At 37.5% G+C, this 17,327-nt stretch overlaps 1 protein-coding gene across 1 annotated transcript in view; it reads right to left on the bottom strand.

Annotated features, from left to right (window-relative positions):
- Positions 1-13,922, bottom strand: part of HELLS (helicase, lymphoid specific) — a 38,006-nt gene extending 24,084 nt beyond the window's left edge. The window contains exons 1-6 of the mRNA XM_027597018.2: positions 13,763-13,922; positions 13,220-13,341; positions 7,736-7,858; positions 4,644-4,700; positions 1,862-1,898; positions 1,712-1,776 (exon numbers count right to left, since the gene is read on the bottom strand). Coding sequence (XP_027452819.1) covers positions 1,712-1,776; positions 1,862-1,898; positions 4,644-4,700; positions 7,736-7,858; positions 13,220-13,341; positions 13,763-13,793 — 435 coding nt within the window. The 5' untranslated portion in view covers positions 13,794-13,922. The remainder of the gene's footprint in view (positions 1-1,711; positions 1,777-1,861; positions 1,899-4,643; positions 4,701-7,735; positions 7,859-13,219; positions 13,342-13,762) is intronic.
- Between the last annotated feature and the right edge of the window lie 3,405 nt (positions 13,923-17,327).

Raw genomic sequence — 17,327 nt, 5'->3', positions numbered from 1 at the left:
GGCTCAGCGAGGAGCCTGCGTCTCCCTCTGCCTCTCTCCCTGCTCATGCTTTCTCTCTCTCTCTATCTCTGTGTCTCAAATGAATAAATAAAATCTTAAAAAAAAAAGAAAGAAACCCCAACCTTTAAAAAAAAAAAAAATAAGTAAAAATAAATACAATGACTAAGCTGAACCTTTTGGAAAACAATTTGTGAATAATCAAAACAAACATAATACTATTTATGAAGTACTGTTAAAAATTAAACCTTGTAACTAAACTCCTGACCCTGCTTACCTCTATAGCCTTATCCTTTACCACCTTTTCATTTATATATAAACTGGTAACAAATATGTATTTTTAAGTTTTTTGAACTTGTCAGGAACTCTCCTGCCTCTGGAGGTTTGGAATGGAGCCCCGTGTCAGGCTCCCTCCTCTATGGGAAGCCTGCTTCTCCCTCTCCCACTCCCCCTGCTTTGTGTTCTCTCTCTGTCAAATAAATAAAATCTTAAAAAAAAAAAAAGCTGCACGACTGGCTGAATTTCAATAAATCTAAATAATACTTAAATAATAGTGTTTTACAAATTCTAGGCTATGTTCCATGATCAATTAAATGAGTCTCGACCATTATTTATTTTTTTTTAAAAGACTGTATTTATTTATTTGACAGAGAGTGAGTGAGCACAAGTAGCGGAAGCAGCAAGCAGAGGAAGAGGGAGAAGCAGGCTCTCTGCCAAGCAGGGAATCCGATGCGGGGCTCAATCCCAGGACCCCGGGATCATGACCTGAGCCAAAGGCAACGCTTAACGACTGAGCCACCCAGGCGCCCTGACCATTATTTTATTTTATTTTTTTAAAAGATTTTATTTATTTATTTGACAGAGAGAGACACAGAAAGAGAGGGAACACAAGCAGGGGGAGTGGGAGAGGGAGAAGCAGGCTGACCATTATTTTTAAATGAAAGAAAAAAAAGAAGGAAAATATCAGAGTGCATCCCTACAGTAAAGACAAGTATTATGTGAAATTTTGTATTTTATACTTTAAGAAGATCTCAAGAGTTTGAATTTCAGGTTAAAGAAAAATATAGTAGATAATAATGTAAGAATGTAACATTAAAATATGCCTAAGGGATATTTAAGGTTTGTCTAACTAAACATGCTTTTTAATTTCTATTTTATGAGGTAACAAGTGAGAATAAGGTAAAAAAGGAGCTGGTTTTAAAAATGACTATATGGGGGGGCATGTGGGTGGTTCAGTCAGTTAAGCATCTACCTTTGGCTCAGGTCATGATCCCAGGGTCCTGGGATCGAACCCCGCATCGGGCTCCCTGCTCAGCAGGGAGTCTGCCTCTCCCTCCAGCTTGTGCTCTCGCACTCTCTCTTAAATAATAAATAAAATCTTTAAAAAATAAAAAATAAATAAAATGACTATATGATTTCAGTTCCCTAAAGGTCCTCAACAAGGAACAAGAACAAAGTTCTGAAGATCAGGTCTTGAAGTTATGAGAAATTTCTGATAATAATTTCTTTTTTATTATAATTATTTCTAATTAGGCCAAGCTTATGTTCCCTTAACAAACAGGAAGACAGTGCCATTTTCTTCCCTGAAATAGTCCCTTAACAATCTGAAAAGCCAAATAAGTAACAGCAATCCATACAGCTAAAGCTCGTTCAAAATCCACAACAGGTTTTACTCAACAGTGAATCTTATGTGCCCTCCCCACTTTATTTTTACCTCTTTTGACATGACCTCTGAAATATTGTAGGATTCATCTTCTCTTCCTCTCTTCTTCCTCATAACTATTAGAAAAAATCATTTTATTTTTGATAGCAATAAAAGCAAAAATATAAACATACTCTTCAAAAGTAGAACAAGGAAGTTTACCTGGATTCTCCTCACTTGCATCAATGGAATTTTTACCCTACAAAACAAGAATTTAGGATATTATTCTTCTAAGGACTTTATGGTGTTACATATTAAAAGACATTAAGTAAATGTTAAATGTTCCTTGCATTTGAGCCACATCTACAACTCTTTACTATTATTCTTACCAACATTTAACCTATTTCTACATTTTCCCACTAGAACTTGTTTATAACCATATTCCTTTTTCTTGATGACTCTACTTTCCTCAATTTTTTCCCATTTGATATAGTTCCAAATTAAACAGAGGGCATTTTTATTTTGAAATTACCATGTACACTTTCTGTAACTGCAGGTTTATACTGAAGATATTCAATGGGCAGGCTATCGAAGAACTACTCATTTTCAGTACATTTTTAAATTAAATACAACTGAAAGCAGAAATAAAAGAGAATACGGATTTAAAAATATTAGTGAGGGGAAATACAGGAAAGGAAGAGATGTTCAAAAAAAAAGTTTCAAAGTGAGAGTTGGATAAGAAGATCAAGAATAGGGAGACAATATGTGTAAGAAATCAAAATAAGAAAATAAATTTTATTTTTTTCTATAAACCCCACACCACACATGGGGCTCAAACTCATAACCTGAGATCAGAGTCACATGCTGTACCAAATGACTGAATCAGCCATGTGCCCCAAGAAGGTAAATTTTAAAGTTAAAAAGTTAGAGGATTAAAAATATAAATTACCAAAAGGGACTGGTGAGATGGAACAGACAGAACTTAATGGTTGGCACCTTTAGAATACAGTGGGGGAGAAAAACCAAAACCCTGGTATAAACAGTTAGCTGGGCAAAACTGAACAATACATTAAACCTACAGGTTGAAGAGCAGGGAGTAAATGATTAAACAAGTAAAATTATAAGTATATATTCTTCAAAAACCCAAAATAAGTCCCTGGAATTAATAACAGTCAAATATTATCAGTTTTCAGTAATTGTTTTTATTGTAAAATTATCTACTTGTACTTTAACATCACCACTAACCACACTAAGAATCAAGTGGACTTAAGGGTACCCTTATTGCCATTTTGATATTACCTAATAAAGGCAGGTTAATAAAGAAGTGTGAGGTTGGAAACTAACTCCAGCAATACTATTTATTGAATATGTGACTTTCAGCAAGTTACAGTCAATTCTCATTCTGTTCTATATGATAACTATGAATACTGGATCAGTGAACACTGAATCACTGCTTCTGGGAGAAATACAAGCTTAAGTTCCAGCAAGCCTCTGGTCACAATTTATCAACTGATCAAGACAACCCTGTTTTATATGTGTTGCTGTTTAAGGACATCTTATTTAATATATATGTTAACACTGAACTCAGAGTCAACAGTACTATTAATCCATGCCTGAAGGAAACTTAGCTAAAACACAAATATTTCCTTCATAAGGCACCTCACAGCCTTCTTGCATTAGAAACACTAGATGGCACTTTAGCACAACATGGCCAAGGGCTACCATTTTAACAGCAAAATCAAGAAAACCCACAAAAATGCAAAAATCATGACATTAAATCAACCATGAAAAGGACATTTGTTTACAGAGTAACAGCTTAAGTAAGGCAGAACACCACTTTGTTTAACCTTGGTTGGGAAGGTTTAAGTTGGAGACTCAAATTTTTTGCCATTCTGCATAGCCACATGTCTGTGAGTGACCATGAAAACCCAAATAATGATTCTGGAGTCACAAATAAATTTTACAAGTAGGCTAACAGGCAAATATGGAATCTCTGAATAATGAGGATGGATCATACTTTTATCTCTTTGCCTCAGCTTCTTTATATGTAAAATGGGGAGATAAGAACATTACCTAAGAGATGTTCTGAAATAAAAAAAAAAAAAATGTAGAGGCACCTGGCTAGCTCAGTCAGTGGAGCATGTGACTCTTGACCTCAGGGTCTTGAGTTCGAGCCCCATGCTGGGTACAGAGCTTACTTAAAAAAATAAATAAATGTAAAGCTTAGAATACATGACACACAGTAAGTACTCTAAATGTTGCCCTCTCTTTTCAATAGTACAACTCTTGTTTATACAATTCCCAACAATATGGCATTAAACAGCTTCATGTTAAAACAAATTTATTCCACACATCACATCTAAAATTCAGGCCATCCCTAAATGAATGATCTATTATCTGAAATGTTATTAGCAGATATACTTAATCTGCTCCAATTCTGGCTCCACTGCTGCAGCTATGCACAAGATACAAATTTAAATTATTATGGATCCACGTTGACATGATGAGGTTGGAGGCATTAAGGGGAAGGAATAATCATTATGGGGTGTCTGGGTGGCTCAGATGGTTAAGCGTCTGCCTTCAGCTCAGGTCATGGTCCCAGGGTCCTGGGATCGAGTCCCGCATCAGGCTCCCTGCTGCTTGGGAGCCTGCTTCTCCCTCTGCCTCTCTCTCTCTCTGTCTCTCATGAAAAATAAATAAAATCTTTAAAAAAAAAAAAAAGGAATAATCATTATGAGCACCAAAAGAGCTGGCCATTTATAAGAGTGAAATTTTGCCATTATGAAAAACAGAATTAAGAAACCAAAAGGGTTATACTTTAGCTTTCCTTCCATACCTAAAAATACTGAGAAACAGATTTTACATGTTTCTATGCAGCTTATAACAAAGACAGGTTTTCAAATAAAGGCTAAAATTAAGTAGATGATCTATAAAATTAAGACTACAGAAGAATTTCTTCAATACTTAAGGTAACATACAGCATTTTCTAGCTTACTATATATACCTTAGTAACCTTTAAAGATTCCTTTTTTCTCTCCAATTTCTCTTTCTTCTTCTGTTCCTGTAAGAAAATTTTTTCTTAGCATCACAAGTAGAAAATGCAAAGTATAAAATACACATCTCAAATAACATGTGCACAATGAAGAACTATATAAATATTTAAAAAAACAAGGGAGAACTTGCACTTCAAGCCTTTATGGAGCAACAGGGAACAGACTTACCCTCCTGCCTTACATCAGATAAATATATTAAACAGTGGTTTTCAGACAACATGCAGCAAAGCTGAGTGAACACTGACAAAGGGAAACAAATGAGACAAATCTTGATTGTGCAGTTTACTGCCTGAAGGCAATTTCCAAGTGCAAATAACGAAGGGAGAATCTTAACAGCTCAACAGCCTCCCTGAGTTGAAGAGACAAAAGAGTACAAAACAGAGCAGCTAGCATACCCAGGGTCAGGTACACAAAAAAAGCTCTCAAGATACGCAGTCGAGACTTCAGGCTGAGTATTTATTGATCAGTTACATGAGTATAAGAAAATCAAGGCCGCTAGAAAATAGCAAGTGGAATAATCCCTGTGCTTACAGGGGATCAGGAACAGTTCATACCCATCAGGCAAAGTGACAAGAGTGCTCAGAAGAGGGGCTGAGTTACTACCAGACTAAAAGCTGTTCCATATGCACCCTAACAAAACTTCAAAAGACAGACAAAAAGGGATTCAAACCATTCCCAAAAGGTGGTTAAAAGATATATGCCTTGGGTGCCTGGGTGGCTCAGTCAGTTAGGTGTCTGCCTTTGGCTCAGGTTATGATCCAAGGTCCTGGGATCGAGTCCTACATCAGGCTCCCTGTTCAGGAGGGAGTCTGCTTCTCCCTCTCCCTCTGCCCTTCCTCCCTGCTTGTGCACACTTGCTCTCTCTCTTTCTCTGTCAAATAAATAATAAAATCTTTAAAAAGATATATGCCTTATAATAACTCATTAAGTGTGACTGTTTTACTTTCCTATATCTGTGTTTCATTTTACCATACAAAGGTTTATCAACAAAGGAAAAAATATTTAGCAAAAGCAAAATCTTGATTTGATAACTGACATATGAATGATGGGGACACAGGGCATTACTGTAGCCTTGAAATTTGCACAAATTCTTAAATCTTCATATGTTCTAGTGGGCAATAAACAAATTATATAGTATCTTATAGTAAGTACAATGGGAAGAACAGAACAAGGTAAAGGGGGTCAGGATTGTGCAGGTGGTAGATGTCAGACAGCAATTTCCGATTTAAGGTTGTTAGGGCAGGCTTCATCGGGAAAATGTTTAAGCCAGGGCTTGAAGGTGATGAAGTAAGCTATGCAGGTATCTATGAGAAGATGGCTCCAAGCACAAAACAGCCAGTGCAAAGGCCCAAAGGCAGAAAACACACCTGGAATGAAGTCTGGAAAGGTAATAGGGTTAAAGGAGACAGCCAGACTGCTTATAGTCTTGTGGACCATCATTAAGACTTTGGGTTTGTTGGGGCACCTGCGTGGCTCAGTTGGTTAAGCATCTGCCTTTGGCTCAGGTCGTGGATCCTGGGATAGAGTCCCACATCAGTCCCTGCTTCGCAGGGAGCTCAATTCTCTCTCTCCCTCTGCTCCTCTTTTCTCCCCTCATGACCTCTCTTTTAAAAAAAAAAAAAAAAAAGATTTTGGTTTTGTCACATTCAATGTAAACTAGAAAACAGTGAAACATCAAAGGGGTGGGGACACCTGGGTGGGGGAGGAGGAAGGAAGCACTGAAGAAAAAGAAATTCTTTACTCAATAAAAATATCTTTCAACAAAAGCAAATGAAGACTTTTCCAGAAATATAAAAGCTAAAAGAATATATCACCAAAAGAAAATGCAAATGAATGTATAATAACGGAAAGTAGATCAGTGACTATTTGGTGAGGAAGACAGGAAGTGAAGGATGGGAGAAAATTTAAAAAGGGGCAGGAATTCAGTCATAAAAAAGAACAGAACCTTGCCATTTGAAACAATATGAATGGACCTTGTGGGCATTATGCTAAGTGAAATGAGTCAGACTTAAGACGAATACCATATATAACACAACACAACACAACACCCCAAGCTCATAAATACAGAGAAAAGCCTGATGATTGGTGGTGGTGGGAATAAGTAACAGGTCAAAAGGTAGAAATATCCAGCTATAAAATAAGTAAGTCAGGGGTATGTACTATACAGCATGGTGACTATAGTTAGTAATACTCCCTTGCATATTTAAAAGTTGCTAAGAGTAAAGCTTAAAATTTCTTATTATAAGAAAAAAAATTTAAAAAAAAGGAAAAAAAAGAAAAAAAATTTTAACTATGTATGGTAATAGATGTTAACTAGACTTACTGTGATCATTTCACAATATATACAAATATTGAATCATAACCTGAAACTAATGTTATATGTCAATTATACCTCAACTTAAAAAAAGGGGGGGTACAATTTTTTGAGTTGATGGTTATGTTCATTATCTTGATTGTGGTGGCTTCATGGGTGTATACATGTCAAAACATAAAACTGTACACTACATACATGTGTTCTGTATATATCAATTATATCTTAATAAAAAGCAATTAAAAAAAAAGACTAAGCAACATAAAGTTCACAATTTCCAGCATCCAGAAACTATCACGAGACAGAATAAAAATCAGAAAAATAAACAGAGGTATATTCATACAGTAGAATGCTTCTCAGGAATAAAGAGAATGGCCCACTGAATAAACACAAGTGAATCTCAATATGCTGAGCTGAAGAGGCAAGACACAATAAAGTGCTTACCGCATGGTTCCATTTATATAATATTCTAGAAAAAGCAATACCAATCTACTGTGACAGAAAACAGAAATCAGTGGTCTGGGGGCCAGGCAAAGGGATCACTGAGATAAGAAAACTTCTTGGGGATAAAGGAAATGCTCCTGATCTTGATTGTGCTGATGGTTACACAGGTCAAAACTCATCGAACAGTAAACTTAAAATGTGTGCAGCTTACTACATGTGATTTTTATCTCAATAAAGTGACTGTTAAACAATTTAAGCTACTAGTTATAACCAATTACATACACATACCTCTAGTTGTTGCTGTTCCATTTTAGTCAATAAAAATTTGGAGTAGATATTGCTTTTCTCAAGCAAATGTTGAAGTCTACGGTAACGAATGTCCACAGACTCTCTATCCCAAGACATGCGAGCCTACCCAAAAAGAAAATTTCCATGATTATTAAGTTTTCTGACGTATGTGTGTGATGTTTTGCATTAAGACGTAAAAAAAAATGGCTAAATGCTCTTTGAGTTTAATTTATTTCCGTAATTAATGGGGGAAAAAGGTTTTTCTAGTATTAACTTTACTAAGTTTATTTTCCAAACCAAAAACTAGAACAAATAGCTGAAAAAATAGGATTCCTGGGTTCAACATGCCATTTGGTATGATGCAGCTTGGATACCAAAATATCAAAATTTCAGACACCGGACACATTTACTGGCATCCACTGAACTGAGGGTCCATTTTTGAAATATATAAAATTAACATTAGAAAGTAATCATTTAATTCAAGTAGATTTAAATTTTTAAACAATCAAATGATTTCAGAAAATTTTTACACACCAGTTTTATGTGAAAGAGCATTAGAATTAAAAAACAATTTAACTGGCTAGGAACGAGAAGAACTATTCTTAGAATTATAAAACTACATTGTCCAGATGCCTGGCTGGCTCAGTCAGTAGAATGTAACTCTTCATCTTAGCGTTATGAGTTCAAGCCCCAGTTGAGACTAGAGATTACTTTAGAAAACAAAAAAAAAATAAAACAAAAACTGCATTGTCAAAATATTTCAATATGCTTAATCTACTTATGATTTATTATAAGCTTCTTCCTCTCAGCATTGTGTCCCCCGGAGTTTTGCCCTTCTTTTTAGGCTTGTTTTATTCCTATTCTTAGCTCTTTCACTTCTGTACACCTTCAAATTACAAGCTTGCTTTCTATATTACTTTCACACACCATTTATTTATTAAGTGATTGCTAAGTCTACAAGAGGCTAGTGGCTGAGGAGGAATCCTCTCCCAGTTCACAATGACAAAGTAAAATATTTTGAAAAATACCAGAGGGCACAAGATGAAAAATAAAAATAAACAGTATAGTTCAGTGGTCCACAAATTTTTTCTGTAAAGGACCAAAGGGTAAATATTTAAATATTGAGCATACGGATTATAAACACTCAATTCTGCCTTTTTGTACAAGAGCAGTAATAGACTATATATAAACAAATGGGCAAGGCTATGTTCCAATAAAACTTTATTTACCTAAACAGGCACAATCCAGTTCATAATATGTCAACTCAGTATAATCTGAATTTTAAAACAAAAAAACCCACAACACAGTAAGTGCACTGAAGTGAATCAAGAGTTGAATTCACCTATCAAAGCCAAATACACATAAACCTTACCAACCAGCAATTCTACTCCTGAGACAAAGTGTGTGTGCATGAGGGTTCGCACACAGAGGCTGAGTTAGCATAACCTAATTAACTTTAAATGTTTAATGTTTAAGGCTTGACCCCGTAATTCAGACACCACTGTATGTATATTGGCTTGTGTTTCCGAGATGTTCTATCATCTCTCCAGCTTTTCTTTCAAAATAAATTTTTCTATTACAAAAGCAATGACAATACCTAAAAATAAATCCAATGGAAATACACATTTTAGAACTAAATATTTAAAAAAAAACCGTAAAACAATCCTATCCATGCAGATAAACTGTTGACCTCTTAAAAAACTATTTTCAATTCTTTTAAGACAGCGTTTCTTTTACCATTACCAATGTTACTGTGATTACCATAATCAATGAATGAAATAGATTATTACAAACTGAAAGATGAAATTATTTAGAATTTGAAAAAAAAATTTTTTCATAAAGATTTTATTTTTAAGTAATCTCTACACCCAACATGGGGCTCGAACTCACAAACCTGAGATCAAGTGTTGCATGCTCCACCAGCTGAGCCAGACAGGTGCCCCTGAAAAAATCCTTAACTTTTAAAATTTGTTTTAAATTTCAGTTAAAATATTCTGGGCTTAATTTAGATCTGCTACCTTAAATCCTGTTCAGAATAATTTAGCACACATCTTTTAAGTAATTAAAGATTAAAGATAATATGTTACACTAATATGTAAGTAATATAATTAGGAAACTAAATCAATTATTAACCTTTAACACCAACCTTCCGTATTTCAAAATAATTTTGTAATAAGTCTTATCTACCACTACTGTTTCTTAGCAATTTTATTTGTTGTATTAAGGTAAATTGCAGCTCTGTCTGTGGAAAGCACTGAATGCCTGGCAGGAAGAATCTTTTGATAACTAGAATTAAAGAGTATGCCAATGGATACCAGCGGCATCAATTCCCCACTGTCTACTTCATTATCTCTCCCAATACCAACACCAGATTTGGGAGTGGGGCGTGGAGTTACACTTCACTCCACAAAATATGAACTATTTTCCTTTTACCTAACACTTACCGCAACTCTTACCTTTCCCCTCCCCCACTATATACACATTAATGCTACTCTTAAGTCTTCTAGACTAACAATGACTTCTTTCAAAAGGAAATGCAGGTGAAAAGCCAACGAAAATAACTGTAGCAAGTCAATGTCAAAGCCATTCTCTACTTTACAAAGCTTACAATCTCCTAAAGCAAAGTAGGAGATTGTATTCTTCTCATTAAGAATCTTAAGTAAGCTCTTAAGTACTTCTAAATATATGCCCATAAATACTGTATTCTCCCAAAAGAAAAGGAATCTTTATTTTTGTACCATGAATTTTTTGGCCTCCAAAGACATGTAGGGAGAGACTAATTCTTAGAATTTTCCCCATGGTCAAGTAAGGAACAACTTATAAGTGAAAAGTGTGAAAATTAATCAAATTCTTTCAATACCTATACATGAAAAAGCAATATAATAATAGACCATAATACTACTAGCTTTTTGGCAAATCACAACCTGGTTTTAGTGTAAGAACTGAAGAGAGCTATACAATTTATTCATGGAAGGATTGAAAATGGATTAAAAATTGCTTTTTTGGGGTGCCTGGGTGGTTCAGTCGGTTAAGCGGCTGCCTTTGGTCATGGATCAAGCCTCACATCAGGCTCCTTGCTCAGTGGGGAGCCTGCTTCTCCCCTGTCTGCCATTCCCCCAGCTTGTGCTTGCTCCTCTCTCTGTCAAAATAAATAAGTCTTAAAAAAAAATTGCTATTTTAAGTTCTATGATGAATAACTGCTAAAGAGAAGCTAGCTTTACCATACCTATCCCTCAACAATAACAATTCCAAAAAAATTTTGGACTGAATGCAAAACATTTGTTCAAAAGCTTAAATATTTCACTTAAAGTATGTCATTTTGATTCCTAGTTTAATCAGCAAATACTATGGTACTATAAATTTTGAGAGATCTGGAATGTGGAAATGTGGGCACCTGACAGGCTTAGTCAGTGTAACATGTGACTCTTGATCTCAGGGTTGTAAGTTCGAGCCCCGCGTTGGGGGTGAAGATTACTTAAAAATAAAATCTTTAGAAGAAAAATGTGAAAATGTTTCATCCCTTGAATTAATGCATTCTGGAAATGTATTCTTATTGTACCTATAATCTTTATTCAAATAGTACTTTCTTACCCAACAATCTTCAAGAGTCACAAAACTGAAGATATAAGCCTCAAAATGAAGGCTGATATCATTCTTACAACCTCTGAAGTTGCTTCAATTCTGGACACTTGCCCCAGGATTCACTCTTTATAAATATCATCTGGTTATATGGCTAGTAAGTACATTTATTTTATTTATGTAATCTTATATATGCTATGTAATATATTATAAAATACTCTTGCCATAGTTTGAAATTCAATAAACAATTTACTGATTGCCTATTTGCTAGGTGCACAGCCATCAAAAACGAAACAGTAAGTGACGTCCTCTCAATAAACAAAATGATAGCAAGCAAGTAATGATAATACTGTGAAATAAAGTACTACGAAAATTTATACAATGAGGAAAGGTAAAAAGGTGGTTCATGGTCAACTTCCCAATTCTATTAAAATTTCTTAACATTACCGTAACTGATTATGGTCAACTACAGATGACAAATAATAACAAAACTAGTATTACTGGAGTGAAAGTACAGCACTGTGGTTAGAAAGTGTGAATTCTGGAATCACATGCCCTACGTTACAATCTTGGCTCTATCACTTAAAGCTGTGGAATTCCCTCCTCCCTGCACATTCCCTACATGCCTCAGTTTTCTCATCTGTAAAATGAAGTGAAAACAGAACCTACTTCACAGAATGCTTTAATAAAATAATAGTTTATACTAGTAATTAAACTCGTAAGTTTAAAAGTTATAATGAAAAGCAGTATCTACTTTATAGTCTTGTTGAGGATCCAATTAGTAAATACATGTACAACATTCACAACGGTGTTCATGTGGTGTTAACAGTGCTAGCAAAAGAATCATTTCTGTCGATATAAAATAGCAGGGAACCAACTGATTCACTAATTGTCTTTGAGGTGCATTATTTCCCAATTTAAGTAGTTTTGTAATTGCATGGAGTTCATTAAATATTAATGTTTATTTCCTTAGGTATAGGGTTAAGGACAAGAACGCTGAAGACAGCCAGAGTTCAAATTCAAGTTCATTGGTGTGTGACCCCCCCCCAACTGCCCCAGTTTCCTCATATGTAAATGGAGAGACAACAAAAGTACCTACAGCATCACAATATTGGGAGTGCTAAATAAATTATTACAAGAATAATATCACTTAGTAGGCAGCACATAAGTGGCTATCACTCCTTGCACACGCAATAATGAAGCAGCAATGTGGGGCTTTATTAATGGGAGTGAAATACACTTAATTACTGAATTTTCAGGCGCCTGCGTGGCTCAGTCGTTAACATCTGCCTTCGGCTCAGGTCATGGTCCCAGGGTCCTGGGATCGAGCCCCTCATCGGACTCTCTGCTCCGTGGGAAGCCTGCTTCTCCCTCTCCCACTCCCCCTGCTTGTGTTCCCTCTCTTGCTGTGTCTCTGTCAAATAAATAAAATCTTAAAAAAAAAAAAGAACTGAATTTTCAAGTGGTTAAAAACGGCTTTCAGTAATCTACAAAATATAAACTCTGTAAAAGAAAGCCACTTATCACTGAAAAAGTACACCCCATTTTTATCTAAACAATCTTACTTAGTACTAGTCCAAGAAATCAAAAGGAAAACAGAAAACAAGTTTATCACTTGGGTGGTCAATGACACTAAAATATCTAAGAAATTCACTACCGATTTTGGAAGAATTAATCTAGCTAAAGAAGCAACTTGAAATACTCTCAGACCAAGACTACATCTCACAGAAGCATCACTCAAAGCACGAGCAAAGGTGCCTCAAAGATAGCGCGAGCAACCGTACAAATAGATAAATAACAAAGCCCATTTTAAAGATTATGAAAAAAGCAGACCAAAGAACAAACCAAAACTCCGAGGCAGCTTACTACTGGCTTCAATGATGAGGAACTTGATTCCTAAATTACCTTTTCGATCATCTTCCGCTCCCTCTCCAGTCCAGCAGCCTCAAGCTGTTCTTCCTCCTCCAGCATGGCTTGGGTAATCACGGCAGGCTCCGGTTGTTCAACCATATCTGGAGTCAGGGACCCTAAGACGGGAAAAAGTTTTTAAACCGCAGTTTTAAAAAAATTACCAGTTACTCAACTCCCACATTCAAGAGTCTTCCCGGATGCATTTGAGGCAAAAGCTTAAGACCCACGGGGACGCTACATCAGCCCTCTGAAGATATCCTGGGTCTCCACAACGTCAACAAGTGGCCAGGACTCCAGATGACCAGTCAGGATGCTCGCGAAAATACAGCCCCCCGTGTAAATCTCCTGTATCGTGCACTTATGTGCAATTCCGGGCGCCCTCCACTCACACTCCACTGCTTCTTGCCCTCCTTTCCTCAGTCTCTGCCCGGAGTCACCTCTACCCACCAATCTCGGCTGCAGCCTCCATGCTGTCCCCCTCCCCCCCCCGGCCCGGACACCGCCGCCGGCGCCCGGAGGAAGGGTCTCCTCACTCACCACCGCTGCTCGCGGACCGCTGCGCGGGCATGGCTGGACACACACTCCGGAACCCAGTCCTCGGCTCTCAGCGACTGGAACGCCGCGCGCCGAAGTCTCACAGGCACTGCCTGCCCGGCCTCCTCACTAAATCCCCGGCCAAAGAAAAACGCGCGCTTCTACTTCGCGGGAAAACGCCGTCATCTCGCGATATTTCGTGCTCCCCGCCCCGCCCCCGAATCCCGGAGGCGCGAGATTTGGCGCGATTTAGTTTTCTTCTGAACCCACCTGGGCGACGATAAGCTATTACCTAGATGTCTATCTTGGGAAGACTGGGTTCTGCCGCAGAAGTTAGCTTTTAACTAGCTCTGTAACACCGGACGAGTGAGTCTGCCCACTGTGGAGGGCCCAATTTCCTCACGTATTGGATGATGGTTCGAACTACACAGTACTTTAGTAGCGCTCTTATTTGCAAGGCACCTTCACACACTGGCTGATTTGATTAAATCCTGCCAACCAATGATCCTTTAGGCAGGAAATACGTATGAGTATTGAGGTGAGGATGTCTGTGACAAATACTGCCAATCTCACTCACCATCCTTAGTAAACAGTGCACATTTTGGGTGGAAACTCCCCAAAATTACCCAGAAGAGAGCTCTGTTGTGTGTGAAATAGGAGAGAAAAATAGGAAAGTAAGATTATGGCAGAGTTCAAGAAAGGTGTTTCAGGGTAAGGGAGAACTGAAAGTAGTGATAAAGCGAGTGGAGTGGCCGGTAGAAAAGAAAAGATTCAAGAATAGACCAGGGACACTTGGGTGGCTCAGTCGGTTAGGCGACTAACTTGATTTCAGCTCCCCCATTATCTGAGGATCATGGGATGAGCCTTCCCACTCCAAGACTTCCCACTCCAAGGCGAGTCTGCTTGAGATTCTCCCCTCTGCCCCTTCTCCTGCTCACCTGCGCTGGCGCGCTCTCTTTCTCTCTCTCTCTAAATTAAATAAATCTTAAAAAAAAAAAGAAAAAAGACCAATAATTAGAATGGGCACCTGAAAGAAGAGACTGGACTTTTGTTACTGGTTTTTTACTTCAGCCTATAATTCCACCCTTTCTTGTCTGCAATCCTTTTATAGTAAATTCCTTGGCTCCCCTCCCCTTCTAGAAATTTGTGGTATACCTGCCATATTATCACCTGTTTCCTTCATTTCTGACTTGGGACTTTAATAACTGTACAAAATTAAGGGCTTGTAACATACGTCCATCATAAACATCTTCAGCAACCTTTGTAACACTCTGAGATTAGTAGATTATTTTATTCCTACATTGTAGGTGAGAAAACTGATGCTCAGAGAGACTGACTTGCCTAGAGGCCTATGGTCACTTTGTGATAAAACAGGAGCCAAACCCGGGTCTTTCTGCCTCCTACTTCAGTATTATTTTAAGATAAAATATAGCCTCAATTAATACTTATTCTTAAATCCTACCTCCTTCTAACCTAAGACAATAGCTATCAGTCTCACTTAACATTTTTTACTTCCCCAACCTATCCCCTAAAATTTCTTTCCCCTGACTTCTGAAACACAGCTTTTCACAGGGTTTTCCCATAATGTATTGAAAATCTTGTTATTCCTTCTTTTGAACTGAATTGTGGCCCAGCTCCGAAAATCTTTCCTCTATTTGTTGCTTTTTTCTATATACTTTGTACTTGTAGCATCTGCTTTACAGGCTTCAATGATCAGCTCAAGGCTGACAACTTCCCTCCTAATTCCTGAAAGACAGAGTAGGAAAGATTTGTCTAAACACACATGAGATGGAGTTCAAGACAATTTAATCTGATTCTCAAAGGAAAGACATCTCATCTAACATCTGGCCCCACACTTGTTAATACAAGTACACGGGTGCATTTATTTCCTGACACATTTGTCATTGTGCAGGTCTTCCCTCAGAGTGGCTGTTCAAACTTTTGTTCACTCACTTTTATTTAAGGGCTTACATTTAAATGTCTCCTGGGTACCAGAAACATTTCTAGGAGCTGTACAGCAATGAACAAGACAGACAAGATCCCTGTTGATATGGATTTACATTTCAGGAGTTAAAGCAAGTAAGCATGTGTAGGAGGGGTATCTGAGGAGTACTCTGCAATTAGAATGGAGTGGTGTAAGAATAATTGGGTAGTTACTTTAGACTGGGTAGAGTCAGGTATCTGAGGAAATGACAGACATTTAAGCTAAGAATTGAACGTCAAGCTAGCCCAGGGGAAGATAGTTGTAGGGGAGAAAAATTTTTCTCCTACCCTACTAGGTTATTTTGTCTGATCTATTAATTAAATTGACATATGACGGATTAACAGGAGAAACATAAATTTAATTACTTACGTATATGTAGGAGTCCCACAGAATCAATGAGAGGCTTGGCACAGGCAGGCAATTGAGGCTTATATGCCATTCTAAGCTAAGAAGGGAAGGAAAACAATTCACAGGAAGAGCAAATGTTTGGTAAACAAATGTTTGCCATACCATGCAGAGACAAAGGGGGGACAGGGAGAATTCTAACAAATTTGGGCCTCCCAAATTCCCCCCAGTTTCCCAAACCTAGTCCTTAATCTCTGTAATTGTTTCTGGTGATAGCTCTCTTCCTAGACCAGGCCCTCTATGTAAATTATTTTAAGCATTGAGGGTGGGAGGTAAAAAAAAACAAAAACAAAAAACTTTTCTTGACTCTTTTGGGCCTTGTCTTTAGCTCAAAATAATCAGCATGCATTCTGGGGAGACTTGTTCTGAACCACTTGTCTGAAACTTCCCTGGAAGTTGCACACATTAAAAGCTGAGCTGGTTGCCATGGACAGAAGAATCAGGTGAGTAGCTGGATGGTAAGACAGCTACAAAAGGAGGGAAAAAAAACATAGAATGAAGATGAACAAACAGAAAAGAACAAATCGAAGCACATTTCCCCACAACCCATTAAACCAGTCTCAATCTTGGGAATACATCAGTCCGATAAAATGGCGGTGCTTCATTTATCTGATGGAAAGTGTTAATCTTCTCTTCTTTAAAAAAAAAAAAATGATTGAGGTAAAGTCCACATAATCATTACCACTTTAACCATTTTAAGTAATCTCTACCCCCAACATAGGGATTGAATTCATGACCCTGAGATCAAAGAGTCCATGTTCTACCGACCCAGCCAGGCAGGTGCCCCCTTCTCTTCCTTTTTTTGAACATAAACTCAAGATTTTATTGTTTTCAGGGGCACCTGGGTGGCTCAGTCAGTTAAACATCTGACTCTTGGTTTCGGCTCAGGTCATGATCTGACTCAGTGCAGTCTGCTTGTCCCTCTCGCTCCTGCTCTGCTCTTCCCCCAACCCCTTCGCACATGCATGTGCACAATAATAAATAAGATCTTGTAAAAAAAAAAAAAAGGATTTGTCTTCGTAATAAAACAAAATATGAAGCTTAGAACTGTACCACATGGCCCTTTCCTCTTCCTATCTCCTGCCAGTTCAAAATGTTTGCCTCTCTTATTAGCCAGTATCCTCTTAGATCTTCAGTTGGGTTCAACCTATTCAAGCCTCAGCACAACCTTCTTTGTAG

This window comes from Zalophus californianus, chromosome 15, assembly GCF_009762305.2.
Source record: "Zalophus californianus isolate mZalCal1 chromosome 15, mZalCal1.pri.v2, whole genome shotgun sequence".
Classification (NCBI taxonomy): domain Eukaryota; kingdom Metazoa; phylum Chordata; class Mammalia; order Carnivora; family Otariidae; genus Zalophus; species Zalophus californianus.
Note: the sequence above shows the minus strand (reverse complement) of the source record. Positions and strands in the feature narration are given on the sequence as shown.